This window comes from Syngnathus scovelli, chromosome 1, assembly GCF_024217435.2.
Source record: "Syngnathus scovelli strain Florida chromosome 1, RoL_Ssco_1.2, whole genome shotgun sequence".
In the NCBI taxonomy this organism is placed as follows: Eukaryota; Metazoa; Chordata; class Actinopteri; order Syngnathiformes; family Syngnathidae; genus Syngnathus; species Syngnathus scovelli.
This window is the reverse complement of record NC_090847.1, coordinates 26,578,341-26,604,923: the sequence shown is the minus strand read 5'-3', so window position 1 is coordinate 26,604,923 and position 26,583 is coordinate 26,578,341. Positions and strand designations below refer to the sequence as shown.

Genomic DNA, 26,583 nt, shown 5'->3' with positions numbered 1-26,583 from the left:
CTTTTCACGCAGGTGTGTTTAACGAGGATAACTTGGAAAACATATTGGAACGCGGCCCCGAGGACTAGCGCCTGAAAATGGCGGTGTACCTAATGGAGTGTCCTAATGTACCTAATGGAGTGAACTGATTCCAAAGATTCAGTTCACTTAAAAGATCTGGAATGCACATCATTAAGGCCTTCACCGAACTAAACTGTAATTTCATCATTGCTTCTGTCACTAAATTTCACCGGTCTGATAATCGTCACGCCTCTCGTCATCCGATTGTCAGTCTTGTTGAAATGTAATGTAATGTAATGTAATGTAATGTAATGTAATGTAATGTAATGGCTCCACAAAAAAAATTTTGCATAATCTTATTTTCACACATTCAAAATACAGCAGTAAAGAAGAAAGCTAAAATCACACACCGATATTTTGTTTGCATGGTTTTAATGAGCATCTCACACACTCACATGGTGGTGACATGATGGTTAGAAGCTCTCACATTCGCTGTCCAGGGTGGTGCACACGGCGCAGTGACAGTGCACGGCCACCGGGTAGTGATAAAGAGGCGAGATGCCGGGCTGGCAGCCGGGCAGCCGCGCACTCGCATAGCGGGTCAGCGCATACGTGCACACGCGGTGGTGCCGATGGATGTAGGGAGGGTCCAGGATTGGCCTCTGGGGGGGGGATAAAAACAAGCAAGTATGGCGGTCAGCAATATCAAAATACTATGTAATATGCTGAAAGAGTCACAAAAATGAACCTTCCTTGGAAATTTTTATATTGTGAGTTTTGTCAAAATTGTGTACATGACTATGTTTTTAGTGAAGGTTAATGGAATATCTTTCTACCTCCCAGGTGTGACAGCGCCCCCAGCAGGCTTCCGTGGTGACCCGCACACTCTTGCAGCCCGGCTTCTGGGCCACGAAGGTGAACTCTCGCACTGCGCAGCCGCGGAAGCCATGCAGGGCCGTCGTCTCTGCGACGCGCATCACAGCCGAGCTCTGGCCCAGCAGAAGCAGCAGCAGCAACAGTGGTGGAAGGACGCGCATGCTGTGGAGCAAAGGCACGCTTGTTATACATGAACAAAGCTGCCCTCTGGTGGTCACGTGACGAATCGCTACAACAAGGTACTTTATAGTAATTCGAACTTCAAAGGAGAAAAATGTTTTAAGTGAAATAATCCTAACTCGGAAATTTTGACAGATGTTCGAATGGGTTTATTTGGGGGGGGGGGGGGTGTTCAAGACTAAATAGCAAAATTGACCACAGTTTCTTTTCTACACACAAAGTAGCAGTCTAAAATGTTTGACTTTTAGAAAGAAGAAAAAAAGCTCTCACCTTGAGTGTCTCACCTACAGCCGGGATCGGAATGTGTGTGGCTCCGTCCGTGTGACAAGCAAGCGAAATGGAAGCTGGAAGGCTTGTCTTTGTTGTTTTTTTCCCTCCCTTTTTTTTCTGTGTGAGAAAGTCATTAGAGAGGACGGACACTCTGACATCATCGTAATTACAATTAAAATACCACACGAGAGACCCAAGGCAGTAATAATGGAGTCTCCCTCCCTGGAAAATACTGATAGTCGTCTATACTATATTATTTTCTTAACCTTGGCGCGCATGTGCAGTTGCAGGTCACATCTCTACACTCGTGGCCAATACACTACACCTGTGTAATCCAAGGAGTGTTTTTTTTTTTTTTTTTTCAAAGATAACGCATGTCACACATTTCTAAATAAGGTAACAACAATAATAAACACTCGACGGATATGGCTGAAAAAAGCTCTCAATATGCTGATTGGAGATAACGGAGTCAGCGCTCCACCTAGTGGACAGACAACACAAAGACATCGTTCGGAGTGACTCCCAACATTGAACAGCATTTACGGTTTCACGAGAAAGTAAGGCTTTTTTTGTTAAAAAAAAATGACCATCTATAATAAGCTTTTTTTTTTTAATGACTATGTATAGTAAGACTTTTTTTAAATGACCCTAACCCTGAGCTTTGACCCATGGTCTCTAACTCTAACCTTTGACCGCTGATCCTTCACCCCTGACACTGGACCACTGACCCCTGGATTTAGACTCCTGACATTTGACCCCTCACCTATGGTTCCTGACCCTTCACCCCTGACCTTTGACCCCGGACACTAACCCAAACAAAATAATCATGTCTACATGATGTATTGCATAGTAGCTTTTTTTTTTTCTGAAAAAAAAGATGTATTTATACATAGAATAGAATACGTGAGACATTGTTCATGAATCAAAACACACAGCCAGAGTTGTTTTGTCAAAGTGAAGTGTAATGTTATGTTACTTACAGTAAGCTTTCTATATACACACCCAACTTCCCCCATCCCACACCCTAAACAAACATCTTTTCCAGCTGTTTCTTCTCTTAGACAACAAAAACAAAGTGAGTGAAATTGCTACGTGTAATGCCGCCACTCAGTCAGACTTCTTTGGAATTAAAAAAAAAAAGTACATGAATAAAAACATAAATAAATAAATAAATACATACATAAATAAGATATAGATAGATAGATAGATAGATAGATAGATAGATAGATAGATAGATAGATAGATAGATAGATAGATAGATAGATAGATAGATAGATAGATAGATAGATAGATAGATAGATAGATAGATAGATAGATAGATAGATAGATAGATAGATAGATAGATAGATAGATCAGCAGCATCAATCAAATGCTCCCTGCTTTCTTGCTGTTTTTTTATTTTATTTTTTTGCACTGTGACAAAATAAAATATTTTAACCAAGGCTTTAGCTGACAGGTAGATTATTAAAACAACAAAAAAGACAATCAATTTTGTTTCACTATACATTCAAATGTAAACCCTGTCTCTCTCACTCACACACACACGCACGCACACACACACACATTCAAATGACGGTGCTCATTGAGTACAAAATAATTATATCATTCAAATCATTTAACTGATGTACAGGTAAAAGTACCGTTTAAGACAACGGGAAGAACAGTGATCAAATGGTACATCCAAAGTATTGCTAAAGTAAGATGGACGAAAGCACACTTAAGGTGCAGTTGCTCAAGCCAGAGGTCAACTTGTTTTGATGAAATAAAAAAAACAAAAAACGTTCCGCTACCAACAAAGAAGAAAAGAGCCACTGGCATCCAGTTGTTTTCCCTTAAAGGGCAGTTGTGTGGAATTTCTGCACACACAATTTCTGTTATCTGCTACACGTGTTTCTTTCATCACACACTACAGACACGTTATGAATGCACATAGAATGATATAAAGATAGAAAACATCCTCATTGTCATTAGTACTAGCGATAATGATGACGTTTAGATACGGCGCCGTGAAAAAGGGGGGCAAATCCTCTTTTCACGCCGCCGTATAGAGTAGATTAGTGGGAGAGTAACAAGTAAGGAGAAGGAACTTTGTTGTACTTTACATCATCTCTTGTAAATAAACAATTAATCCGAGTGCGTGGACAACTTTTTGGAAAACACAAGCGTTGATGATTTGCGTACGTGACACACGTTTGATTGAGCCAACTTGAATCTTGTGTCGTGTTGACAGAGACCATCCCAAAAATTGTCCGCTTGCGTGTTTTCGGATCCATTTCTGATTTATTAAGCGGCGCAACTCAGTCCCGGAAAAAAAGGTACGATCTTGACCTTGTGTACTCTTTGAAAAAAGTAAAAGCAGGAAAAAAAAAAAATCTACCACTTCCGTGACACAAATAAATAAAATATCGATCGGCTTTGTACCTCTATCGATCTTAGACCGCCTGACTTGGCGCCTAGGTGGCGCTCTCCCCGGCCTCGGGCCGGTCTGCGCCTGGCGCGGGGCTCGGCTGCTCCCCTTTGCCGTGATGCTCGCGGTCGGCCCGTTCCTCCAGACGTCGCCACAGCTCGGCCTGCTCCCTCTCCCGCTTGACGTCCCTGAGGAGGGCGCAAGAATGAGGACCGGCACCGACCGTGCGGCGACCGCTCCGACTTCTACTCACTTTTGTTTCTCCGCCTTATAGGAAGTCGCCAGCTGTTCAAACAGCTCGCCGTTCATTTTCATGAAGGTCTCCAGGATGTCGAAGACGAGCGCCACGATGGGTCTAGGGGGAGATCTTTGCATGTTCAATGAGGTTAGGGGAGCTCCGATTCACAGCCAAAGCCAAACGTCCGTGTGAGCGCCACCTACTGGTTCCATTGCTCCTTGGAGAACGTGTAGAGGCTGGCGAAAACCAGCGGGAGGACAACTTGACAGTTCTCCTCGATCAGACTCAGGATGTATTCGTTGTTCCAAAAATAACAGGCTCGCTCCACCACCTGATGCAGACGCCGGAATGCTTTCGATTCATTTCACACGTTTCAACATCGCCGGTGCTCAAGCTAGCAGTCAATGAAAAATCCAATAGAGACGCTAACAGGAGAAATTATATGAATGAATAAAATTTCAATGATGTTTCCAGGTAATAATAAAAATAACAATAATACATTTCATTTCATTTGGTTGTTCAAAGCGCTGAGAGGAAATAAAAATGGACCTGGAAGTGAGGACTGGCGATGCAGGCGGCGATCTTTTTGAAGAGCGGCTCCTGCACTCGGACGAACTGAGACGGCTCGATGGCATCTAGGATCTGCTCCATCTCGCCCAAGAACATCACCTCCTTCCGCGTGCACGTCTTCGGCCAGTATTTTAGCATCCCTCGGATGATCTGAAATAAAAGAACATACAGTACAGTGGATAGAAAAAGTCTACACACCCCTGTTTTAAATGCTAGCCTTTTGTGATTAAAATTAAAAAAAAAAAAAAAATCAAGACTAAAATAAATCATTTTGTGTTCCACCATAAATATGACCTATGACCCATGAAACTTGCGTGTTGCATAACTGTACACACCCTTTGCTGTATACATTCTCACATATGGATGCATTTGAATGACTCTTGGTGGTGCCATTTTTTTATAAAATCCCAATCAATTGGCTTTGGAACAGGGGTGTGTCAACTTTTTCTATCCACTGCCTTCTTGGATGATTTTGTACTCTCGATGTTGACTCATTTGACAAGCAACGCTCGACATTTCCTCGTCCCTGGCGTCATTGTCAACTGTGAAAAACAAACTTCAACTTACATGTTCAGCGCACGTGGAGTCTTTCTCAATGAACTGCACAATACAGTAGGTCAGCTGGGAAGGACCACACACACACACACAAACACACACACAAACACACACACAAAACAGTTGCGAGCATGAGACACGAGTGTCTTTTTGTTGCGCAATGTCACAAAGATCTTTTCCACCTGTAAACGTGTGCATGTTTGGTGTTCGCCCAGTTGCCGTCGCCACGGCGATTGTGAGCGACAACATTGGGCAGAAACAAGCGAGCGACTTTCTCTGCTTTTCATTTGATGAACGAGGTTATGAGACATTGTAAAGTTCAAAGAAGAAACGACAAGAAAAACGCCGGAAAATAATTGTCAGGATTAGAATAAAACGTGAGGATGGGTCAAGCTATTTGACGTTTTGTTCAAAGTCTTAGCCGGCGTTAAGCCCGCATGGGATAAACACGACGTTTGGATTTTGTTGCCAAGACGGCCTTTTGTGGGAACGGGAGGTCGTTGTCAGGGGAAGGATTACGGAGACAGACGAACTTCCTAAAGGCGGATTTTTTTAGGTGTCAGTTTGCATTCGGTGCATTTTCATTCATGAAGAGAAAGCTCGTTTGGATGGCAGCTAAGAAACGCAAGATCGGCTTTTCTATAAAAGCGCTGTTAAGCTGGTCTTTTTTTTTTTTTTTTTTAAATTTCTTGCGGCGTCTCAGAGGGATTTTTGAAGGGGAAAAGCTCTTAGAGGCGGAATAAATGGAAATGGCGAAAAAATGCGGTTCCAGAATCAAATCCTGAGAGGTTTAGGGGAAAAGATTCACAGGTAGAATTTCGAGCAGAAATGTTTCAACATCGCAATCCGCCGTGGGAACGCTATAAACAAACGGAAGCTGTTCTCTTCCTGACGGGGAGTGATGTCACCGGGCAGATTATACGCTTCTCCCCTTCCAACAACATTGTCACCGTTATTATACTCAAAGCGCCTATTGAGTCACTGACATGATTAAAAGGTCTTGCACTCATTTCTCACTTTTGTTGGCATTGCCAACAAAAACTCCACCTGAGCTTGCTCCGCACAAGATTGAGTGTAAGAATCAATGCGTGTGTGTGCGCGCGTGTGTGTGTGTGTGTGCAGGCAGGAGGACTGGGAGATGTGTCATCACTTTCTGTATAACAATCAAATTTTGTAACAATAAAAAAAAACAAAAAAAACAGGCAAAACCAAACATTATGACCACATTCACAACAATTGTTTCTCACACACACACATACAGGGAAGAAGAGAGACATCCACACTCACACACACACACAGACTGAACAGAAACATGCAGACAAAGATGTGCGCACAAAATACACAAAAACAAACACACACTGACGTGCAGAAAGAGAGACAGGGAGAAACGAACGCAACAACACAGACTCACTCACAGAGTCACACGGTGAGACTCAGACACAAAATGCATTTTGATGACATCTAGTGGCCAATTAGTGTTATCACCAAAAAGTCAGTGACTCAACTGACAGGGAAAAACATTCTCGTCCAAATGAATGAAAGCCCTGTGAGCGAAAAATGTAACGGAATCGGAGCGTGACTGACCGGCGCGTGGAAGACGGACAAAGACTTTGCCGTGTGCAGCGGGATGAGAACCCGAACCAGGAACTGCTTGTGTTCGGCCTTCAAGGGCTGAGCGAAGCCGTTGATGATGCTGGCGGGCGACACAAAAGCCAAAATTAGCACCAGCTCATGGTAAAGAACATTTGCTCAATATTCATCAAGTCTCATGCCAAGAAATTGGGGACTTTGCATTCCATTACTAGCTAGAGGAGCTCCGCCCCTTTATGGTGGCGTGACGTCGGCTCATCCGTCTTTCCTCCGGCGTGTCCTCCTTCATACATAATCGCCAGTGTGGGCGGGGCTATGAATAGTAGCAACATGACTGCCAGCCTCTCTCTCCTCCCTCTACCTTGGCTTCCAACGTTTTTCTCACGTCTAAATTTTTGTTTGCCATATGTTTCTGGACTCAAATCATCTTTCCCACTGATTTGAACGGAAATGCCATCAATGCTCAGCTCCTCTCTCGACTCCTCGCTGCGGCAGTTATATTAAGTCGCTCGTCGTAGAGGATAAAGAATAGATGCCTGCGCGTAATGTTATATTGCGTTGCGTAGCGATATCACCACATGGATGCTAACTGTTAGCCTGAGCACCTATGGAGTTTTTCATTGTACGTTGGCAACAAGGTAACAGAAGCTAAAGCAGTCATTTTTGTGCTCACCTGCCGAGGATCTCCAACAGCTCCGCGACGCCGTTAAATTGCTCAGCCTCATAAATGAACCTGGACAACAAATGACGTTTTATCATTATTATTATTCAGAAAGGGCTTGAGAATTGGCAGAAAGTGGACCGATACCTGAGGAAGATGTTATTGATCTGCTTGCGGATATAGGCTCGCAGGCCGAGAAGTTTTCCATACATGCGGTGTAAAATGGTCTTGAGGTACTCCCTCTCCCTGGGGTCCTCGCTATCAAAAAGTTCTAGGAGCTAAACACATAGTAAACGGTTCTGGTGGTGGTCTGTCTGGAACACCGGCACACGTGGGAAGGACAGATTACCTGGAATACGAATTTCTGGTCCACGTAGCGCTTGGCCACGGAGGGCTTGAAATCAGGACTTTCCAAGAAGCGCAAGAAGAATTCGTACACCAGCTAGGAAAGAGGCGCAAAGTTTGTTCACTTCTTCGGACACTTTGTGACAAGATGGAGTCTACCTGAAGATGTGGCCAGGAGGCCTCTTGCGGGGGGTCGTCCTCTTCCGGGTCAAACTCGGGATTCTCGCACGGTGGGAGACAGCGGAAGATATTGTCGGATATCTGCGATGAAAGACAAAAGTAGACGGCGGAAATGAGCTGACAGGGGTGAGAAGATGAGTGAGGGCGTTCTCCCGCCGTACCATCTTAATGGCCTCCGGGTACAGCGGCTCGATGAGGACTCCTTTGCTGGTGGCCACGTTCTCCACCAGCTCGTTGAGCGCTGCACGCTTGATCTCCTTCCCGTTTAGGTCGGCCACACAGTCCAGGAAGTCAAAGGTCACGCAGCACTGCTGCAACTTCTTGCTGAAGAGGTCGTGGAATTCAGCGGCGGGGGCGTCTGCCGTACAAGAACGAGAACAGGTTTTTGCCGTGATGTACCACATAACACAAGAGCAACCTACGTTTTGACCACAACCAGATCCTCACTTATAACAGGGTGTGTACACTTATGCAAAGACATAGTCTCATTTATTTTTATTCCCCTTCCATAGAATATTTATTTTTGTCAATTGAGTTTCACAGGTTTGAAATTCTGTATCTTATGTTTTTTTTAAGTATCACAAAACCCATTTGAACAGGGGGTGTAGACTTTTGCTATCCGTTGTAAAATGAGGCAAATATTCAAATGCTCAATCGTACGACTTCAGACAGCTTCTTTTTTTTTGCTTCCAAGAGACCTCTACTTTATTAGCCGTGCCTTATTTGTCGGTGTTCATGAGATGGTGTCTCGATGTGTATTAATGGTACAAGATTTAAAAAAAAAAAAACAGTTTAAGTTAATTTAAATTCAAATAAAGACTGAGACTAAGCTAAATCATCTCAAAACTTTTTCTGCCGTTAATCAGACTTATACCCTTAACAACTTAAGTGATTTTTTTTTTTTTTTAAGTGATTTAAAAGCAGACCATGCACAAGTGTTCACACCCTCTTAACGGAACACTAACACCTGCATTTAAGGGGTAAGCAACTCCGGTCCTGGATGGCCGTTGTCCTGCTGCATGTCCTGCTGCATGTCTCCGTGTTGCAACACACTTGATTAAAATCTGATCATTTGAATCAGGTGTGTTGCAACACTAGTAACACTAGCAATGTTAACTTTACAAGGAAATTGACCGGCAACTTTTGGATGACTGACAAATGATGTGTGTGTTGTGTGGTGCGGACTGACCTTTGAGAAGGGGCAATGGCGTAAGCTCCACCAGGGAGCTCTGGTAGCGGAAGTTTGACGAGCTAGGGGACCTCCTTCGGCGCGCCCTGCGGATGGAGCGTCGCACGAAGCCGTCCACTTTCTCCGCTGACGGCACCGAGAAGCTGCTGGTGGGTGAGGACGGACTGGATGGGGGGAGCTTGGTTGTCTCCATGGTTGGGGGGCGGGGGTTAGGGGGTGGGGGGGGCTCACCAAATGCGGGTGATGGGGGGCCTCCGAATCACAGATGGGACAAGGTGAGGTGAGGAAGGGAATCTTTTGGGACTTGTGGGGGACAATGATGTCAAAACCCGCACGATCAATGAACGGCAGTCCTGCTGGTCCTGATCCTAGTCCACATCCGAACACGTACACTCCTGATAAACGAGCCTGCAGGTTGTGGTTTTAAGTGCAATCCGGGCCCACCTCGGGCTCCTCGTCAAGCACCTCGAGGCTCGTCTCCTTTCCTCCAGGCCTCCCTCGGATGCTGGTCCTGATGCTCGCCGTCCTCCAGACGCGCGCGCAGATCAGGGCGGGGGAAGGAAGCCTCACCTCACCTCGCCGCGCGACTCCCCTCCGTCTGGCTGGACGACGAGACGAGGCTTTCCTGGCAGTGGCAACCTAAGAGACCAAATCTAAACTCGGAAATATTCTTTGTGAGACAATAGCGATGGGCTCGCCGTCCTTCGCAAGTCGTTATTCGAAACGGGCAAGGCTCAGCCGCTCAGGTTCGACTGCTCATCGTTAAGCTAGACGCTAGCTAGGACCATGCCGGAAATACACGATCTACTCTTTCACAATTACACACAAAGAAACGCGTCGAAAATCATTGGAAGCCGTCAAAACGAGAAGACAACACAACACTAGGTGCATGGTAGTTAATCTGAATCGAAAGCGACCCACTGCGTCTGCTTGAAATATTTTTGATAAGCACTCTGAACCAGGTTGAGGCTTTATTTTGAAACGACAAGACCAGATGACGTAGGATCTCAACCTGAACATTTTGACTTGATGCAGGAGGAGACGAGGCTCCATCCATACTGCGGATGACGCTAGCAGACGGAGAGATGGATGGAGTTATTCATGTCATTCTGCATATAAGACCACCGTCTAATGAGCTTCAGCGGGTAAACTTTTAAAATAATTTTTGGGGCTGATCAGACTGTCAATTTTGTTTGCTCTAGAGAGCACTTTCAACAGCCGTACCTGGAGAAATACTGCACATAAGATCGAACATAAAATGCAAGAAGTGATGTAACCATTTTAAGAAAGCATTATGAAATAATTAATTCAACGTTATTTATAGAACACTTTAAAAACAACCAGAGCCGCAGAGAAAATTCTGTAGCTACGTATAAAGTAATAATCAGAAATATAAAAACAATTAAAACAATACTTTAACTGAGTTAAAACAATTGAACACTAAAACAATGCCAAGTCTCATGTTGAGTCAAAAGCCAAAGAATAAAAAGGTTTTATGAACATATATTACGTGCCTATTAATTCATTATCTGGTAATAATTTAAGAACTAGAAAAACTGTCCAGTTCTGCTCAAGGAAAGTGTAACTTACCTGGTCGTAGTTGCAAGCATGTGGTCTATCCCAAGTCAATGTTCTAGAATTTTCTTAGGGGACCGACAGCACTGAAGCTAAACATTTTATTTTAAACCGGGATCTAAAAAAAAATACAAAACAGGTTGACACAACCCAATTGAGACACACAACAAGCATACAATTAAAATAAAGTCCAATAAAAAATTTCAAGCTGACAGGAAATTTGGAACTTCAAACTTGGCAGGTACTGTGTTTTTTGTTTGTTTTCTTCTCCTGTTTTTAAGAACATCAATTTAAAAAATTGGGGACCAGGGGAAAAGAAATCAGTTGCCCTGTTTTCATCAACAGAATCAATTTGGCTCTTCTTCACGTCATTTTGTGGTGTTGGTTTCCAGTGATATCCCTGAGGAATTCCAACCAACAGTTGGAATGGAAATGTACAATTTGTAGTCCCGTGATCTGTTTGAGTACTTCCTGTATCAGCACAAAATCAAAATAAAAGCAGCAAAGACTCCTTGATTCACTTGGACCACAATTTAAGACAGCGCTCCTTTGGTGCAGTACAGCTGGTAGAGAGTTCGGCTCAAAGCGGGACCCAGGTTCCTCGGGAAACAAAGTGGCACATTTTTATTGTCTTTTGAGGAAACTGTTTGTGTTATTAGAATGAACATTTCAAATAGCAATGCTATTGGCCAACCTGTTGAGCCTCCCGCATGGAATGGCGGACAGCAGCTTCTCCTTGCCTGCTTCGCTTGCACACTGGCCGTAGGCCGCCAGGAGACTTAAGGGAGGAAGATTCGAGATCAGCAGCTCACTTTTGTCCTCTGAGGAGTTCACAAAGCGAGTCAAGTACCTGTGGGGTGTGGTGTATCGCTCCAGGATGGCCGCCGCTTTGTCTGCGGACAAGCCGCTCACTTGCATCAACTGTCTGGCAAAGGCTTCACGTACTGTCTGACTCTAAAACAGAGGCGGGGCGTCGGTCGGTTAAAGTGCCGGGCGCGACCCCGGGAACTAGGCGGCTCACCTTGTTCTTGACAGCGCCGTGGTTAAACTCGGCGAAAGACTGGAGGGAGCACAAGGGGGCGTTGTGGTCACGGGGGTCCTGGTCACCGTTCAGTTCGCGAGAGTAACACACCAGTGTGCGCTTCTGAGGATTTCAGGTCACATGCTTGAACAAGACACAATCATTTTGTTTCCATTTTTTAGCTAATGTTTTTGCTAATTTTGTCAGTTTAAGAATTTGACTTTTTTTTTATTAGTTTTTCAGCTTTCAAATTTTTTGTTTGGATTTCTGTATGTTTTTCTAATATTTGTATTTTAACACCATTTATTTTTGGGGGTTTTTACTTAACAGCAGTTTGAGAATGAGAGAATTATGGTCTGACCTGGTAGAGTTTGCTGAGGTGAGTGGTCATGAAGGCCAGGTAGGCGGCCGATTCCCTGATGTCGCACACCCGTTTGACGAAGAAGCCGTCTACCACTTGCGTGTTGACCACGGCTTGCTGCAGCGTCATTTCGGGGAGACTCAGCTGGGATGCCGCCTTCCCGTGTCCCTCCACCAGGTAGATGGGCCTGCGTAGGCCGCACCTCTTCAGGCGAAACTGACAGGGACACGGCGTGTTATGCCAAAATCTCTTCCCACTGCATTTACGGTGGAACTTCCATTTTTGTTCTCAATCTGCTCCAGGCAATTTGCATGCTTTTATTTTGACAGGATGTGTCACACAAGCTTGATTTGTTCAATGTTGTTTTGGTATGATGTCAAAATGTAGTCATGTAAAGTAATATATTGGGTTCAACCTGTAAATAAAATTGTTCTTAGCTGACCTTCTGTTCCCGGAAACGTCCGTCGATGATGCTACCACACAGGTCGTCCATCCGCTTCCTTTCAATGATGTAATCGAGGACCAGCTCTCTGCCTGCGCTTGCTCGCGAGTGACCTGAGAAATCTTTAATGTTAACGAGGACGCTCAAACGGGACGGAGGCAGGCTGGCCGGACGAGAGCAGAAATCCCACCTGACGCGGGCGTGACCTTTTCCCGGGCCACCCACAGGAAGTCGCCCACGTTGAGCTTCCTGATGTCAAAGTTGACGCCTCTCCTTCGCAGCTCAGTGACCAGCTCCTGCTTGCAGTTGCGGCTGCCACTGCGGGCGCACCGGTGCGTGAAGATAAGTGGCGGGCGAACGAGATGACAACACGGCCATTCGGGCCGGTGCGCTCACCCGGTCGTCTCGCTGACGTCCACGCAAAGGACGATGTCGAAAGTGCCGGCCAGTAGGCGTTCTCCGCTTGACGTCTTGCACTTTGGCCTGATACAAACACTTGGCTCATTTTATAGCTCCCCATTTTAAAATAAGAAAAATTTAAGTGATTGCAAATTGCGCTCCAAGCTACCACTAGAGGGTGCTAATTTTACTCGCGTACTTACTCGACTGTGTCTTTGTTGACGTCATCCTCATCACTCACAGTGAGGTCCACGGCCACAGGACAACCTTCCTCTTCCTCTTTGTCGTCCTCCAGAGAAGCCTCGGACGTACACGCCGCCGAATCCAGACGCCGCGCCAAAGACACGCCTTCCTCCGTCAGAGAGTAGCTGACAGGACGACATGCCAGTCAGTCATCGACAGACAAAAATTTGCAACTAAAATATTTTCAATTTTGTCAAAGTATTATACTCTTTTTTTCCCCAGATATTTTTATAGTGCTCTGTTGTGAATATTTTGGTTCATTTTACTTTTTGTTTTTTAATTCATATATTAGTAATTTGTGGTCTAATATTTTTGCACATCTGGTCTAATTCTGATTTGTGTATTTTCCCATCTACTATTCCATGATAATGGGTGAAAGGTACCGTGCAGGATTGTGCGTCTTCATCAGCAGGTTCCTCTTGATCAGGGTGGCGACCGCCGACCAGGCGGCGTATTTACTTCCGATCTCCGGCTATGGGCGGAGAAAGCGGAGACGTCTTGACTTGCCTTGGCACGAGAAGTCAATCTGGAAGTGCGGACGCTGAGCGGGACTGACCACGGTGAAGGATTTCTGGCAGAGATGCTGCGCTTGGGTCTGCAACTCCATCTTGAACATGAAACCTTTACTGCCCGCCACCTGCGCTCAGACATGACGCTTGCTAAGTCGGTTGAAAAAATCAAGATACCAGCGGAATCGTGATAACATTACCTGCGAGTGTCTATAAAGGGTGAGTAGCACAGCGTAACCGCCGGATCCTTTTTGGGGCGCATACTCCCTCTTCTTCCTCTTGGTCGCTCCTCTTTCTCTTTTCTGATCCTGGGTGGATTTACACAGAAGGGAAACATTTTATGCTTTTGTTTTCTAGATGAAGAGGTAAAGAACGCTCATGGAGGCAGCACTTCGCAGGGCACTGAATACGCATGTCGGAATGCCACGTGTCGTTTCCCTGAAAAGACAGAAGATGTTTTGAATCGTATCACCTTTCTGCTGGGACCTGGACTCTTGTCGTCGGAGCGGCCGGGAGGCGACACTTCTCTGCCGACGGCTGTGTGCTCACCTGAGGAGAGGATGAGGTCAAGTCAAAATTATATTTTTGTCTGTTTCCTATCATAGAATGTTGTGCTTTCTAAAAAAATTTAATTTATTGTCATATTTATGAACTTGTGCAAAATGGTTGTACTATTTCATCTAGTAGTTTTATAATTTTTTATATTTCTTTTCCTATATTTTAATGTTTTTAACCCTTAATAGTTGATATTTTATCAAATATTTTTGTAGTTTCATCTGGTATTTTGTATTAATTTCTTTGTCTTTGTTGGAATATGTGTTCTGTTTGTGTATTTGTCTTTTTCAAGCTAATATTTCTGTATATTCTGTTAAATACTGCATTTTGCATGTTGGTGTAATATTTGCGTGTTTTTATTTATTCTGGATTTCTACCAATCAATTGTTGAACTGCACTGAATAAATCAATTTATTTTATAATACAACAAAATTGGAGTGAAAAACAAATCATCAGAGTAATTACGTATGTTCTGCACAACTCACCGCACTCTCTGTAGTGTTGTTGCAACTTTGAGTCCAGGATCTTGCATATGCCGTCTCCAAAGTTCTGCAGAATTTTCGCCTCTCTGGCATCCCGAAGCGGAAGAGGATATTTATTCAGAGAATTGATGGCCTTAAAAACAAACAAACAACAACGGTTGACTATTTTTCCCCCCGATTAATTTAAAAGGGACTTGAGTAAATCTGATTAAAATTGGAACTGTTTGTATTTATTTTAATTTAGAGGTCGTTTCACAAGGTGGAGTTGGTTGGGTAAGTAAACATTTTAATATTTTTCTCTGTATTTCCTAACATGTACTGCCCAATTTTTGCTCTGGGAAGCAATTCGGAGACTCTGGAAAGAAATACAAGCAGACACTCTGTATGTACCTTCTGGTAAGTGTACTGGATCTTCTGGCCTTTCTCCTTGGCCTCGTCTCGGAGTTCCGTGAGCCACTTGAGGAATAGCGGGTTCGGGCACGCAGGCAGGGCACGTTTACGGCCCATTAGAACCGGTTCGGGGGCGGACATGTCGCTGGATGAGCCGTGGAATGCATAAAGTGACACAGTTGGCCACTAATTACACGGTGTCAAGAACAGACTAGTTGTGGTGTTTGGGATATGGACTGCTTCTCTGTCCGCATTTTACCAACAATATTAATTCGGGATAATCGACAAACATACCATTTTAATGTTAACTAAATTCACCATCCACTCTGGTCCAATCGGAAGTCTAGCTGGCATTACTTCCTGGTTTGCCACGAAGAAGAAGACGGGGGAGATAACCCAGCTAAGCGCAATGGCAACATTGCCGCCTAGCGGTAATTTCCTGAACTAGCATTAACATTTGTAAACAAAGCATGTTATTCTGTATTTCGCACACCATTACCTTATTTTCAAATAAGTCTATATAAAGTTAGTAATAACATTAGGTCACGATTTTTATGTACTGTTGTGACCATTTTCATTTTGAACGATTTAATGAAGGTGTAGTTTTTTTTTCTAACCAAACACTTGATTTGTAAACTATTTCACATTTTATTTTTTGTCCTGACAGTTACCAAGTTACGATCGGCCCAAGTGGAATTTCCAGACCGTTATCCAGGCCTGCACACATCCTCAAGCGAAGAGGGCGTTTGCCGGATTCCTCCAACAAGACCTGACAAGAGACCAGGAATCTGACTGCGCCCTCTCATCCAGCTCGGTCACATGATACTGTCTCTGCTTTGCAAGTGGCAAGTTTGCATAGCTGCTTGATGAATACAACACACCCAGAAAACTCCATTGTCATTCCATCTACATGTCCCTTTTTAATGAAAAGTTGTCTTTCATAGAAAAGTTAGATTATTAAGTTGCTTTACAGTAAATCCCGCGGGTCATATTCACAAGCAGTAAAAAGGTGTAAAAGTAGGTTTATAGGCGATCCCCGTTGAATTCCACGCAGAAATCAAATTGCTTGTTGTGCTTTTCATACACACACACACACACACACACACACACACACACACACACACACACACACACACACACAGACGCACACACACACGAACACACAGCGTCGAGTCTTTTTGGCGCCTCTGTCCTCGCTTCACTGGCCCGCCGATCCGGTGGTGTCGTCACTATCGGCTCCTTGCGGGGAGCCTGGCGTGGACTCGCCCTCCCCTCCCCCCATCCCTCGCCGCGCCCCCTTGCCCTTCAAGAGGGCACTGTCGGGATGCGTGGAGTGCAGGTGCAGAAGCAGCTCGTCCTGGGTGGCCGCCGTGTGGCCGCACTCCTCGCACACGTAGAGCTTGTTGCGGCGCTCCTTGTAGGCGTACTGCAGCGTCACGCTGTGGATCTTCTTCATGTGGGACTCCAGCGAGCAGCGCTGCGTGAAGGCCTTGTCGCACAGCTCACACTTGTACGGCCGTACTCCTGCGTGGACAAAAGCGTCAACGACTACGGGAAGACGTTTCAGCAGCTTGAGGTCCATATTTGGACCTGACGTACCCGTATGCGTGCGCACATGTCTCTTGAGGTCGAAGGTGTCGTTGAATCCTTTGCCACAGAACGTGCATAGGTGGCGCTTGGTGTCGTTGTGACACTTCATGTGTCTGTTTAACATGCGCTGGTACTGGAACGTCTTGTGACAAATCTAAATGCAACAAAAGATGACGAGTCAGCTCCACACTCGTGCCCCAAAAGGCTCCGCCCCTAAGAGCGTGGTCCAAGGGTTACCTGACAAGCGTAAAGCGGAGCCGCCACGCTCGCGGAGTTCTGACCCGTCGATCGGATCGTCGAGGACGCAAACCTGGCGGGGGCGTCGTCTGTCGTCATGGGGACGGCCGTCTCGGTGGAAGGTGGCAGCGTCAGTGGGGTCAAGGTTGTAAGTTGGAGGTCAGCGTCCGATAACAATTCGCCTGTGGTCACCTATGATGAGAGAGAAGCAGAGGTTACTAAAGGGTCCCCTACCCCCCTCTTTTTTTTTTGTATTTTTTATATTTTTTGTTTTGTAGACCCCCGATATGTGCTTGGCCACGCCCCAAAAAAATCCTTCCTCCACCAGTGATGATCCTCACCTTTATTTTGGAACGGACAAAGACCAGGCCTTCCTGCGACTTCATCCTAACCTCTGAACTCTCGTCCGGGGGGGCCGCCGGACTCGACGGCCGGCCCAGCGCCGTGCAGGACGGCAGCTCAGCATGTGCGTGGCGCTCGGGTAGTGATGGCTTGGCCAGGCACAGCGGCGCCACTTCCGCTGGACTCGCTTTGTCCTCGATCATCAACACGGACGGCGGGAAGATGGAGACTGCACATAGATTTTGGGGGGGGGGGGAAGCGTTAGTCATAAAAAAAAAATTTAAACAGAAGCTTTCAACAGCAATTCATGAAAAGATACTTTGAAGAACCGTGTTGGACCTGTCTGACCAGACAAGCTTGCAGGGCCAGCACCTTTCATCTCTGAGTGTGCATAAGAGAGAGAGAGAGAGAGAGAGAAATTTGATTTCGAGGTGGTGCTCCTATGAAACCCAAAGTGAAATGCAAATAGACGTTGCGAATGGTGTGTTCAAGTGCTTTGCTCTGCAGTTATTATAAGCGGGGCTTGTATTGTATATGTGTGTGTGGGGGGGCTTTTTGTGGCCTGTCACAAACTGGAAGTGGTGACGTGGAGCGTTTAAACATCTTTGTAATTAGTCCCGATAGTTTCCGTGGTGACTGCTGCAGGCTGGATATTTAATCTCATCTTATTGTTTGCTCAGCCCGCCCCCCTTTACCAAAGAATGAATGTGAGTGTGTGAGTGTGCATGTATCTGTGTGTAACACTAGTGTTGTTGGGGGTGTGTTTGTGTCTATGTGGAGCAGGGGGGGGGGGGGGGGTGTCTGTAAGTCAGAGAGAAGAGGAGAAACCTGACTTGACTTGTTAACATAATTTATACTTCATATTTTCATGTCATTCAAGCTCACTCAGATGTGAGAGTCTACTCGTGTGTATGTGTGTGTTTGCTCAAGGCGTATAGCATCTGCAGGGTCCGTTATAAGTCCTGGCGTCCAATAAACATTAACCTAGTGGAGGAAGCGTAAGACACACACACACACACGCGCACACGCACACACACACGCACGCACGCACACACGATCAAACCAACTTAGCTGATTTTGTGTTGTTACATCCTTTGTCCTCTAGGGGCATTGGGGCTGAGTAGGCATACATTTTACCTACAATACAAGCTTAGCGTGTTAGTTTAGCGTGAGACCATAATAGTGAAATGTTAGCGTCAAGAAAAATAGTTTGTGAGAGATTGTAAAATGCACCATTGGTGAAGTTTCAAAAATCGATGAGATTGTACGTAAAGTTGTGGGCTAAAAAGGGACTTTTGGATGTGAAAAGTTTAGCTGGTGAATGAAAAATGCTGGCGAGTGCTAAGTTAAAAAGATGCCAGGTGATTTTGGAACTTACCAGAGACTCACACGCACATACACACATGTAGACACAAACACACGGGTCAGGCAGGTAGAGCAAGTAACGGCACATACCACAAGTCTGGAGACCGTTGTTGGGCTTGGTGGAATCCGTTTTAGCGCATAGAAAATTATTCGTACATCGTTCTTCCTTCTATTGCTTACTAGGGATGAACCATTTTTAAAAACACAATTACAATTTTTTCTTGGAATTGTGTTTACGATTGAATACGATTATTATACAATATCAGGTTCATCAGGCATATATGTTTGGGTTTTATCGGTTCGGCTTATGCCAAATAAAGGCAAATAAACAATGCAACAAATGATAGTTTATTTATCTACTTGGGAGAGAAACTTGTGTTCACTACAACAACTGAATTCTACTCCACAGTAATGTCGATTTAAATTCGATTATTGGTTCAGCCTTATCGCTTACACTTGCCTTTGTGCTTTCCTTCCTTCAAACATAAAAAAAAATATGCTTTTAAAACAGTATCGCCTCTTCTGTCTAACAAGACGGCACACTATTAGAAAAAGTTGGGGTCCATGCAGGACAATGATGACAAGGTGATGGGGGGAGTTTGGGTGGAGTCTGTTATTTGTTATCTGATGGTGACGGTCAAACGCAACAATGGAGATTGTTGTCTTGAGGGGGTGCGCTTCAATGTAAAGTTGGTGTGTGGAGGAGGGGGGGGGCAGCAAGGTGGGGGCAAAACTGATTTATTTATTTTTATTTCAATGATTCAAAGCAGGGATAACAGATGCCTGAAATTTGCTCCTGTCTAGTGGGAAGTAAGAAACTACAAATGATTTGTCAATGAACTTAATTGAGGAGAATATTTTTCGAGTATTTATTTATTTTTATAGTAGTATTTATATTTTACGTAGTAGTATAATGGTATATATCAATTTTCAACATGAAAATTGATAAAAGTGTGAAGAATTTGTTTTGAATGACAAGAGATTTGAAGACGCAAAGTATTCCACATCCCTTGCATTATTATTATTATTATTATTATTATTATTTTAACATTGTTGATCGAAAAACCACCAGCTTGTGTGTGTGTGTGTGTGTGTGTGTGTGTGTGTGTGTGTGTGTGTGGGGGGGGGGTTCTAATTAAAAACAACAACAACAACAACAACAACAACCCGGAAAAATCGAATTAAGGTGCAGTTTTCACTTGTCATCAACTAATTTAGTAATTTCCCCGTACTTGTCAGTTAAGGTTAACAAAGGCGTTTTTGGTTGTCCAGTATGTTTTTCCCCTGCGTACGATTATGTGAACAAAAATGTAACAAATATCCCCCCAGATTTTCAAAACGGATATTGTACGGTATTCTTTTCAACTTTTGTGAAAGAAACTACTCAATCCAATCCGTACTTTTGACTTTCGCTTTGACACCCACCCAGAGCGTGCTCACCACCGCTGCCCGTTACTCGGCCGCTCGCTCGGTCCCGTTACAACGCAGCCCCCACCCGCCCCCAAGACCCGAAAGCAGCCGGAACCGGAGAGCTACAGCCGAGCTAGCGGGCACTCACCTGGGATGTAGACGTCTCCTCGCTCATCGTCCCGTAGCTCGCTCCAGTTCCGCTTACCCGGCGAAACGTTTGCCTTCTTCACCAGGAAGGCTCGGGGCATGTTGATTCTTTTCCTCCTTGGTCTTTTTTTCTTTTCCCTCCACCTCCGCACACCTGAGCTTCTCCGTTCAGTTGCACGCAGGTGAGGAGTCCACCTGGGCAAAAGTCCGTTATTTATTCCACGCGTGGACTGAGAGCGACGAGGACTGTCTACGCACTCGCGCGCACACGTAAGGAAGCCCGCGTCGCGACAACTTTGGCGGATCGAGCGGTACGGCCACGCACAGGTAGTCGCTTTTAGAGTAGGGCGAGTGGTGGCAGCGCGCATGCGCCTCAGAAATAACGGTGACAAGGAGAGGTAGAAAAAGAAGGGAGGCGAGAGGCTCTCCCTTTGGGGCGGAGGCCTCAATTTACCTGCTCGACCGGTTCGCCAGCCTTTCCCACTCTGCCTGCACCGAGGAGGGCTGCAAATGAATGCGCTCGTGTCAGCGTCACAAATCCCCATCAGATTGAAAAATGCTACAAATACACTAAGAAATAATTATTGGTTCCAATATAGCACATTTTGATCACGTGTTCCCGATGCACATGGTCGAATTACGTCTTTTCAAGTGACTTGACTTGTTTTACATCTTTTTTTATGCTAAAATGAAATCAAAAGCTTAATACCAAACAATGCACATTTTACCCACTGGGGAAAAAAAAGAAAGAAGCGAAAAACACCAAAACAATGGGAATCGTTTGTTTACGAGAAAAACAAGATAAGAATATGCATTACTATGACTAAGCGGTAAATAATCAACCATATTCACGTAAAAAAAAAAAAACAAGTGAATAATAGCACATTTTAAACATAAGCATCTGACGCATATGTTCGAATTAAAACTATCAAATGATAGTTTTTAAGTAAATAAGATCGAATTAAGTCAATTCAAATGACAGTTCGTTTTTTTTTAACGTTTTAACTTTAAAGACTAAATAAAAACAAAAATCAATGCTCATTTTTCACACTGGAAAAAAAGCCAAAAACACAAGCTCAACTAAGTTTTACAGGCAAAACAACAATAAAACAAAGCATGCTTAGCTCTCTTGCATGTGACGTCACACAAACCTGGCTGTACACTGAGATTTGTTATGGAATGCTCATTTGAGTTGATAGATCTTGTACCTATTTTTACATTTTTTTGTTTCCACATTACTACTTTTCAGTTACTGCGGGGGGAAAAAAAACGACATGAAACGTTCAGCCCTGCTCAACAATGGGCAAAAATGCAATTACAAGTTGCAATTCTTTTAACGGTTGGTGTGAACATGCACGCGTCACATAGGAGAGGCTGATGGGTGTGTGGTATGCTACCCGGGCGGTCCAGGGAGTTTGGGCCGTCAGAGAGCGGGGAAGTTCCACATCTCTCTGATTGTTGGACCTCTTGCCTTTCAATCTCTTTACACAACGTACACATCTTACTGTATGGTACACACAAACAAAAACTTTTTGGGTGGGGAAAATCAACTGTGAGGGACTGCTCACATGCACATACATGTATTTTAGTCGGGCCTAACTCCTCCATGATGGGCAGAAATACTGGTCAGGTGGCATACCTGTGCATGTGTGCAAAGAGATTATTGCGCTTAATGCGGAACAGTTTGTTGCATACGTGCCTTGACATTGACTGCTGCGCTGGAGGAATAATAGTTGTCTTTTGTATCCCGTCTCTCGCCCAAAAGTCATGTGGGGAAATGCTGGATGAATAAACGGGTTGGCACTTTTGGGTCGGTAAAATACATTTCCAGATGCTTTACTGCAACTGACCAACAGAGGGCAGCAGAGAGCATTCATGTGCCAAGAGTGCTGAAGAAGAGCGCAACCCGGATGCATCAGAGACACGCCCCACTCGGACTTCCCCAGTTCTTCGAATCGAAGCAACCTACTACACTTCCTAACTATGTCCTCCAGGAAGAGATTTGTGGACGGCGACGCTATCGCCGCCGGCGATAGGGCCGGAGGCAAACTGAGCAAATCTGGAAGTGGGAAGCGGCACATTGCTGCACTCGTCCTGGCGAGGGGCGGAAGCAAGGGTATCCCCCTGAAGAACATTAAGATGCTGGCCGGGGTGCCGCTCATTGGCTGGGTCCTCAGAGCCGCGGTGGACTCTGAGCTCTTCGACAGGTACAGTCACTTAATGTCGTCGCGATGGTGAAGCGAGCCGTGCACTTGCCAGTGTACTTTGGCGTCGATCCTTTACTTTGTTCTCTGTCGTTATCTGCGCATGCTCAATGAAATGTCAAAAGGTAGCAACTTTTAGATCGGTTTACGACGACTCTTTACTAAAAAGCAATGCACCATCGCTACAATATCCGAGATTAAGAAATTATTTAAGTACATATCGATGGCCGAAACTGAAAAAAAAAAAAAAAAAAAACGTGATCTGGAAGCAGACGTCAGTGACCCTGGTTGGAGGTTGGTCATGTGACTTCTGGGCGGGATGTTATTGTTCAGTGACTAAACTGAGAGATTCCCGCAGGTAGTTGTGCGTTTAGGGATCTACAAAATAGGCGGAACAGCCACATCTGGTGCAACTGTAGAATGAATTGTTTGATTACTGTGAGGCAATGTGTCTAACTTTCATATGTAAATGCTTTTAAATGTTGAATTTAGTGAAGGCACCTTGTTTTGTTTTTTTTGACTGTGCACGTATCTGTTCACAGTGTGTGGGTGTCGACCGACCACGACAAGATCGAGGAGGTTGCCCTGGCTTGGGGTGCCCAGGTGCACCGACGAAGTCCCGAAGTCTCCCGAGACTCTTCGTCTTCGCTGGAGACCATGCAGGAGTTTGTCCGACTCAATCCACGTACGGAATGGCACGTTTGTGAATGTTTTGAGCCGAAAAGGAACGCTGAGCTGTTTGTCTTTCTGTGCAGAGGTGGACGTCGTGTGCCACTTCCAGGCCACGTCGCCGTGTCTCCACCCGTTCCACATCAAGGAAGCCTTGGAGTTCATCACCGAGCACGGCTACGACTCGGTCTTCTCTGTGGTCCGGAGGCACCAGTTCCGCTGGCAGGAGGTCAAGAAAGGATGTAGGTGAAGCCGCGTGACGGGCGCCTCTGCTTTCCGCTGCCTTCGTTTCAAAGTGCTGCTCTTCCCCTCAGGTCCAGAAACGACCAAGGCCCTCAACCTGGACCCGTCCAACCGTCCTCGGCGTCAGGACTGGGATGGCGAGCTGTGTGAGAACGGCTCCTTTTACTTTAACACCAAAGAGCTCATCGAGCAGGGGAACCCGCAGGTGAAGTAGTCGCTTTGTCGTGTGGTGGAATTCAGCAAGCCTGAGACTAACTAGCCCGCTGTTGTGCAGAGTGGGAAGGTGTCCTACTACGAGATGCTTCCCGAGTACAGCGTAGACATTGACGTCGATATCGACTGGCCTGTCGCAGAGCAGAGAGTCCTCAGGTAAAGATCAAATCAAGCCCTTCCTGCAGATGAACATCTCAAATCTCCAAATTTGGCAGATACGGCTACTTCGGCCGAGGGACTCCGGAAGTTGTTCGATTGATGTTCTGTAAAGTATCGGGATGTTTAACGGACGGGAAGATCTACCTGTCGGCGGCCGGGGACGAGATGATGTCCATCAACAGCCGAGACACCTCCGCCATTCGCATGTTGCAGGAAGAGGACGTGGAGGTCGTGGACACACGCCGGTCGCGAGCCGCCGCCCGGGTCTTCTCCACTTAACTTGTGCGTGCTCGTCCGCAGGTGGTGCTGTTGACGACCACCGAGGACCCAGTGGAGCAGACGCTGGCCGATAAATTGGCCAAGCGGACGGGCTGCCGGGTGATGCGGGTTGGAGCCAAGCCCGTCAACGATTTGGCGTCCGAGTTGCAGTGCAGCAAGTTGCTTTGGAAGGATGTGGCATACATGGGTAATCCGCCTCTCTGACCCTCGTGAGAACCGCACATGGCTCCATCCGTGACGTCTTTGTCTGTCGCCAGGTAACGACGCGCCAGACGTGGACTGCCTCAACCTGGCCGGCTTGAGCGCCGTGCCCGCCGACGCGCCGGTTCTGGCCATCAACGCGTGCAAGTACACGTGCCACCGCGCGAGCGGCGACGGCGTCGTCCGGGAGTTTGCCGAGCATATTTTGATGCAGAAGGCGAAGGCCAAGTCTCAACTGAAGCAAGACCGCATCAACTGACGTCAGGGGCTGAAACCTGACCTTTTTGATTCGAATCGGGGATTGAATCGACGCTCGCTGGTGGCGCTGCATTACAATCAAGATTACTCCACTTTATAATTTGAGGTGCAACCAATTGAAGCCAATCATGAAGGAAATAGGTATGCTAATGCTAATTAGCTAACTCACTATATTAAAGCCGGTTACTTCAATGAAAATGATCAAAATCTAAAATTGTTTGTACATAATAAAATCATTTGATCTAAAACAATCAAGCTGTATATATTTTTTTTTTGCTTGCATAAATATCTTTGAAATAAGACAGTTTCAATCGATTGAAGAAATCCAGCAAGAAGAATCAACGTGAATCAGGTGTGGCGTCAAGCAAACAGGACGTGTTGGGTTAGCTCATTCCGACATGTCGACGGGCGTAATGACGAGCGGCCCGTCGTTCTTTCCGGACCTGTTGGTGCAGGGGCTGAAGAAGGGGAGGATGTACTCTGTGAATGTGTCGTTGAACGTATAGATGTGCATTTTGGCCTCCACGTTGTAGAAGGAAACCTGTCCTCGTTCATAGTCGACAAAAATCCCAATCTTGTTGGGTTGGAGGTTGAGGTGGACGTCGGTAGACGGCTCGGTCCGAAAAGCGTACTTGTTCCTGTGAACGGGTTAGGGTTGCTTGTTTTAGGATGGGTATGTGACTCACTAACAAAAATTGTGATTTTTGGCCGTTGGGAGCAATTTCAGGATGAACCTAAATTGATATTTACAGGTGATTTCAACACTGCGACCGAACTAAAAAACTGGGAAAAAATAAATGGTGGTCTTATCTGCACTGATAAGATTTTTTTTTTGCCTTTCGGGGGCCCAAAAACCTTTATTTAATTTTCTTTTTACTATTTAAAAATATCGTTGATTAAATGTTCCCTCCAGGGTACACTGAAAATGTGGCAATCCTCTTCTCAAATTTGTTCTCAAAGGTCATGGAGCCATGAGTGATGCAATCAATACAACAATGAGCTGACAAAGTGGTTTGATAGTAGGAAATGAATTTGCAAGCGAACTAACCCTGATTGACGGCTTACCAAAATGTAATCTAAACATTTGATTTGCGCAGAGGGAAGAGGCGGATTTTTAAAACAGACATTCATTGGTTTGTTTTCAACTTATTTTCAAAACTTTATATTATTTGCACGTATTAATTACATTTGTTTTGAATTTATTTTTAAATATCATGTGTTACGGCGGCAGATTTTGATTGACTGTCTCATCCTGAAAATTGTATTATTAATTTATTTAAATTATTTTGTAAATAGTTGAATTCTTTTAACTTTTATACGTCTGACTTTCGTGTCGACTTCAGCTATGATTGTGCTCTCTAAATAAAGTTTATTTTAGCTTCATCCTGAAATTTCACATCATGTTTTGTCAGCTTGATTATTGTGATGACTCACTTGTCTCTCAAACTGAGGAACCAGTATCCATTATTTGGTGTCACCTCAATCTTGCCTTTCCTGTTGATGGACTGTTTGGCGACGCCCAGATCCCAGTCCGTCTTCCCGCCCACTTGAACCTAACCCGGAGGCACAACGTTCAAACGGCTCGTACGATAGCTAACGTGCGCGCTTACCTCCCAGTAATGTCGCCCGGAGGAGATGGCTTCCCTCCCCAGGACGCAAACGACGCGATCAAACCGTTCCACGTTGTCGGGAAGCAACTGGTGTCGATCGCTGCAGCGCACCTGCACAAGCGGACACCGACGTGAGAGCGCCGCAAACCCGCTTCGAAAGACGACTTCGACGCCTCACGCTCTTCATGTCGTCGGACAGGATAAGTCTGGGATGGGCCGTGTTACAGTCCAGAGTTACGTCCACTGCGGGATGGGAGAAAGAAGGCGGGTGTTAGCTCAGGGGCAGGTCCATGTACACAAACATGTATGCTTGCAGTGCTTGGCCAACCTACCTGCGTACTCTTGCACTCTTCTCATCTCTGCGGAGAAGCAGACATGTTATGACATCACGCAAATATGTCTGTACTGTATGTGTGAACACGTGTGTGTGGCCCAGCGGTGTCTAAAGTCAAACCCAGGGCATGTTGTGTTTTACCACGTTTGGATTTTTGTAAAGTGTTTGGATGTACACAATGCGACACTCACTTGGCTGAGGACGTGCCAGACTGGTCTCCAGTGATGAGGCAATGAAACCTAAAGAATTCACATTATTGAAAGGAAAAATAGTTTTTATACCAT

General features: G+C 45.4%; 6 protein-coding genes and 1 long non-coding RNA gene across 12 annotated transcripts in view; 2 read left to right on the top strand and 5 right to left on the bottom strand.

Annotated features, from left to right (window-relative positions):
* Positions 1–415: 415 nt before the first annotated feature.
* On the bottom strand, positions 416–1,897 carry gphb5 (glycoprotein hormone subunit beta 5). 2 transcript variants are annotated; one of them, XM_049747820.2, is made up of 4 exons: positions 1,593–1,897; positions 1,327–1,443; positions 837–1,038; positions 416–662 (listed from the first exon to the last, which is right to left on the bottom strand). In XM_049747820.2, the coding sequence occupies exons 3-4, from the start codon at positions 1,035–1,037 to the stop codon at positions 474–476; spliced, it is 390 nt and encodes a 129-aa protein (XP_049603777.1). In that variant the 5' UTR covers position 1,038; positions 1,327–1,443; positions 1,593–1,897; the 3' UTR covers positions 416–473. The 2 variants fall into 2 exon arrangements, with proteins under 2 accessions (XP_049603777.1, XP_068506196.1); XM_068650095.1 differs by lacking the exon at positions 1,593–1,897 and having other exon boundaries at positions 1,327–1,582.
* LOC125985195 (uncharacterized) lies at positions 996–4,791 on the top strand. Its single transcript, XR_007487236.2, has 2 exons — positions 996–1,115; positions 4,506–4,791. It is a non-coding gene; the product is annotated as an uncharacterized lncRNA (long non-coding RNA).
* ppp2r5b (protein phosphatase 2, regulatory subunit B', beta) lies at positions 2,268–10,571 on the bottom strand. 3 transcript variants are annotated; one of them, XM_049747684.1, is made up of 13 exons: positions 9,062–10,571; positions 8,034–8,230; positions 7,852–7,953; positions 7,697–7,789; positions 7,495–7,625; positions 7,360–7,419; positions 6,681–6,789; positions 5,109–5,162; positions 4,521–4,691; positions 4,175–4,302; positions 3,987–4,100; positions 3,748–3,921; positions 2,268–3,664 (listed from the first exon to the last, which is right to left on the bottom strand). In XM_049747684.1, exons 1-12 carry the CDS (start codon positions 9,252–9,254, stop codon positions 3,780–3,782), a joined length of 1,494 nt encoding a protein of 497 aa, XP_049603641.1. In that variant the 5' UTR covers positions 9,255–10,571; the 3' UTR covers positions 2,268–3,664; positions 3,748–3,779. The 3 variants fall into 3 exon arrangements, with proteins under 3 accessions (XP_049603641.1, XP_049603631.1, XP_049603652.1); XM_049747674.1 differs by having other exon boundaries at positions 2,268–3,921; XM_049747695.1 differs by having other exon boundaries at positions 2,268–3,921; positions 3,987–4,088.
* A 152-nt stretch (positions 10,572–10,723) lies between these two features.
* On the bottom strand, positions 10,724–15,851 carry mus81 (MUS81 structure-specific endonuclease subunit). Of its 3 annotated transcripts, none has more exons than XM_049747583.1 (16): positions 15,710–15,851; positions 15,039–15,183; positions 14,652–14,781; positions 14,084–14,160; positions 13,812–13,919; positions 13,659–13,739; positions 13,486–13,574; positions 13,063–13,227; positions 12,857–12,943; positions 12,651–12,778; positions 12,461–12,573; positions 12,019–12,234; positions 11,658–11,780; positions 11,487–11,590; positions 11,331–11,414; positions 10,724–11,236 (listed from the first exon to the last, which is right to left on the bottom strand). In XM_049747583.1, exons 1-16 carry the CDS (start codon positions 15,763–15,765, stop codon positions 11,170–11,172), a joined length of 1,773 nt encoding a protein of 590 aa, XP_049603540.1. In that variant the 5' UTR covers positions 15,766–15,851; the 3' UTR covers positions 10,724–11,169. The 3 variants fall into 3 exon arrangements, with proteins under 3 accessions (XP_049603540.1, XP_049603546.1, XP_049603548.1); XM_049747589.2 differs by lacking the exon at positions 15,710–15,851 and adding an exon at positions 15,333–15,428; XM_049747591.1 differs by lacking the exons at positions 10,724–11,236; positions 11,331–11,414; positions 11,487–11,590 and having other exon boundaries at positions 11,658–11,801.
* An 81-nt stretch (positions 15,852–15,932) lies between these two features.
* On the bottom strand, positions 15,933–20,506 carry ovol1a (ovo-like zinc finger 1a). Its single transcript, XM_049747709.2, has 5 exons — positions 20,131–20,506; positions 17,207–17,436; positions 16,866–17,057; positions 16,638–16,782; positions 15,933–16,562 (listed from the first exon to the last, which is right to left on the bottom strand). Exons 1-5 carry the CDS (start codon positions 20,495–20,497, stop codon positions 16,237–16,239), a joined length of 1,260 nt encoding a protein of 419 aa, XP_049603666.1. The 5' UTR covers positions 20,498–20,506; the 3' UTR covers positions 15,933–16,236.
* Positions 20,507–21,834: 1,328 nt separating this feature from the next.
* On the top strand, positions 21,835–24,606 carry cmasa (cytidine monophosphate N-acetylneuraminic acid synthetase a). Its single transcript, XM_049747723.2, has 8 exons — positions 21,835–22,336; positions 22,876–23,018; positions 23,089–23,244; positions 23,317–23,450; positions 23,520–23,614; positions 23,674–23,845; positions 23,918–24,083; positions 24,154–24,606. Exons 1-8 carry the CDS (start codon positions 22,113–22,115, stop codon positions 24,354–24,356), a joined length of 1,293 nt encoding a protein of 430 aa, XP_049603680.1. The 5' UTR covers positions 21,835–22,112; the 3' UTR covers positions 24,357–24,606.
* The window catches only part of LOC125985077 (E3 ubiquitin-protein ligase TRIM39), a 4,789-nt gene continuing 2,804 nt past the window's right edge, over positions 24,599–26,583 (bottom strand). The window contains exons 9-14 of the mRNA XM_049747570.1: positions 26,491–26,538; positions 26,298–26,324; positions 26,144–26,208; positions 25,966–26,076; positions 25,790–25,908; positions 24,599–24,993 (exon numbers count right to left, since the gene is read on the bottom strand). Coding sequence (XP_049603527.1) covers positions 24,744–24,993; positions 25,790–25,908; positions 25,966–26,076; positions 26,144–26,208; positions 26,298–26,324; positions 26,491–26,538 — 620 coding nt within the window. The 3' untranslated portion in view covers positions 24,599–24,743. The remainder of the gene's footprint in view (positions 24,994–25,789; positions 25,909–25,965; positions 26,077–26,143; positions 26,209–26,297; positions 26,325–26,490; positions 26,539–26,583) is intronic.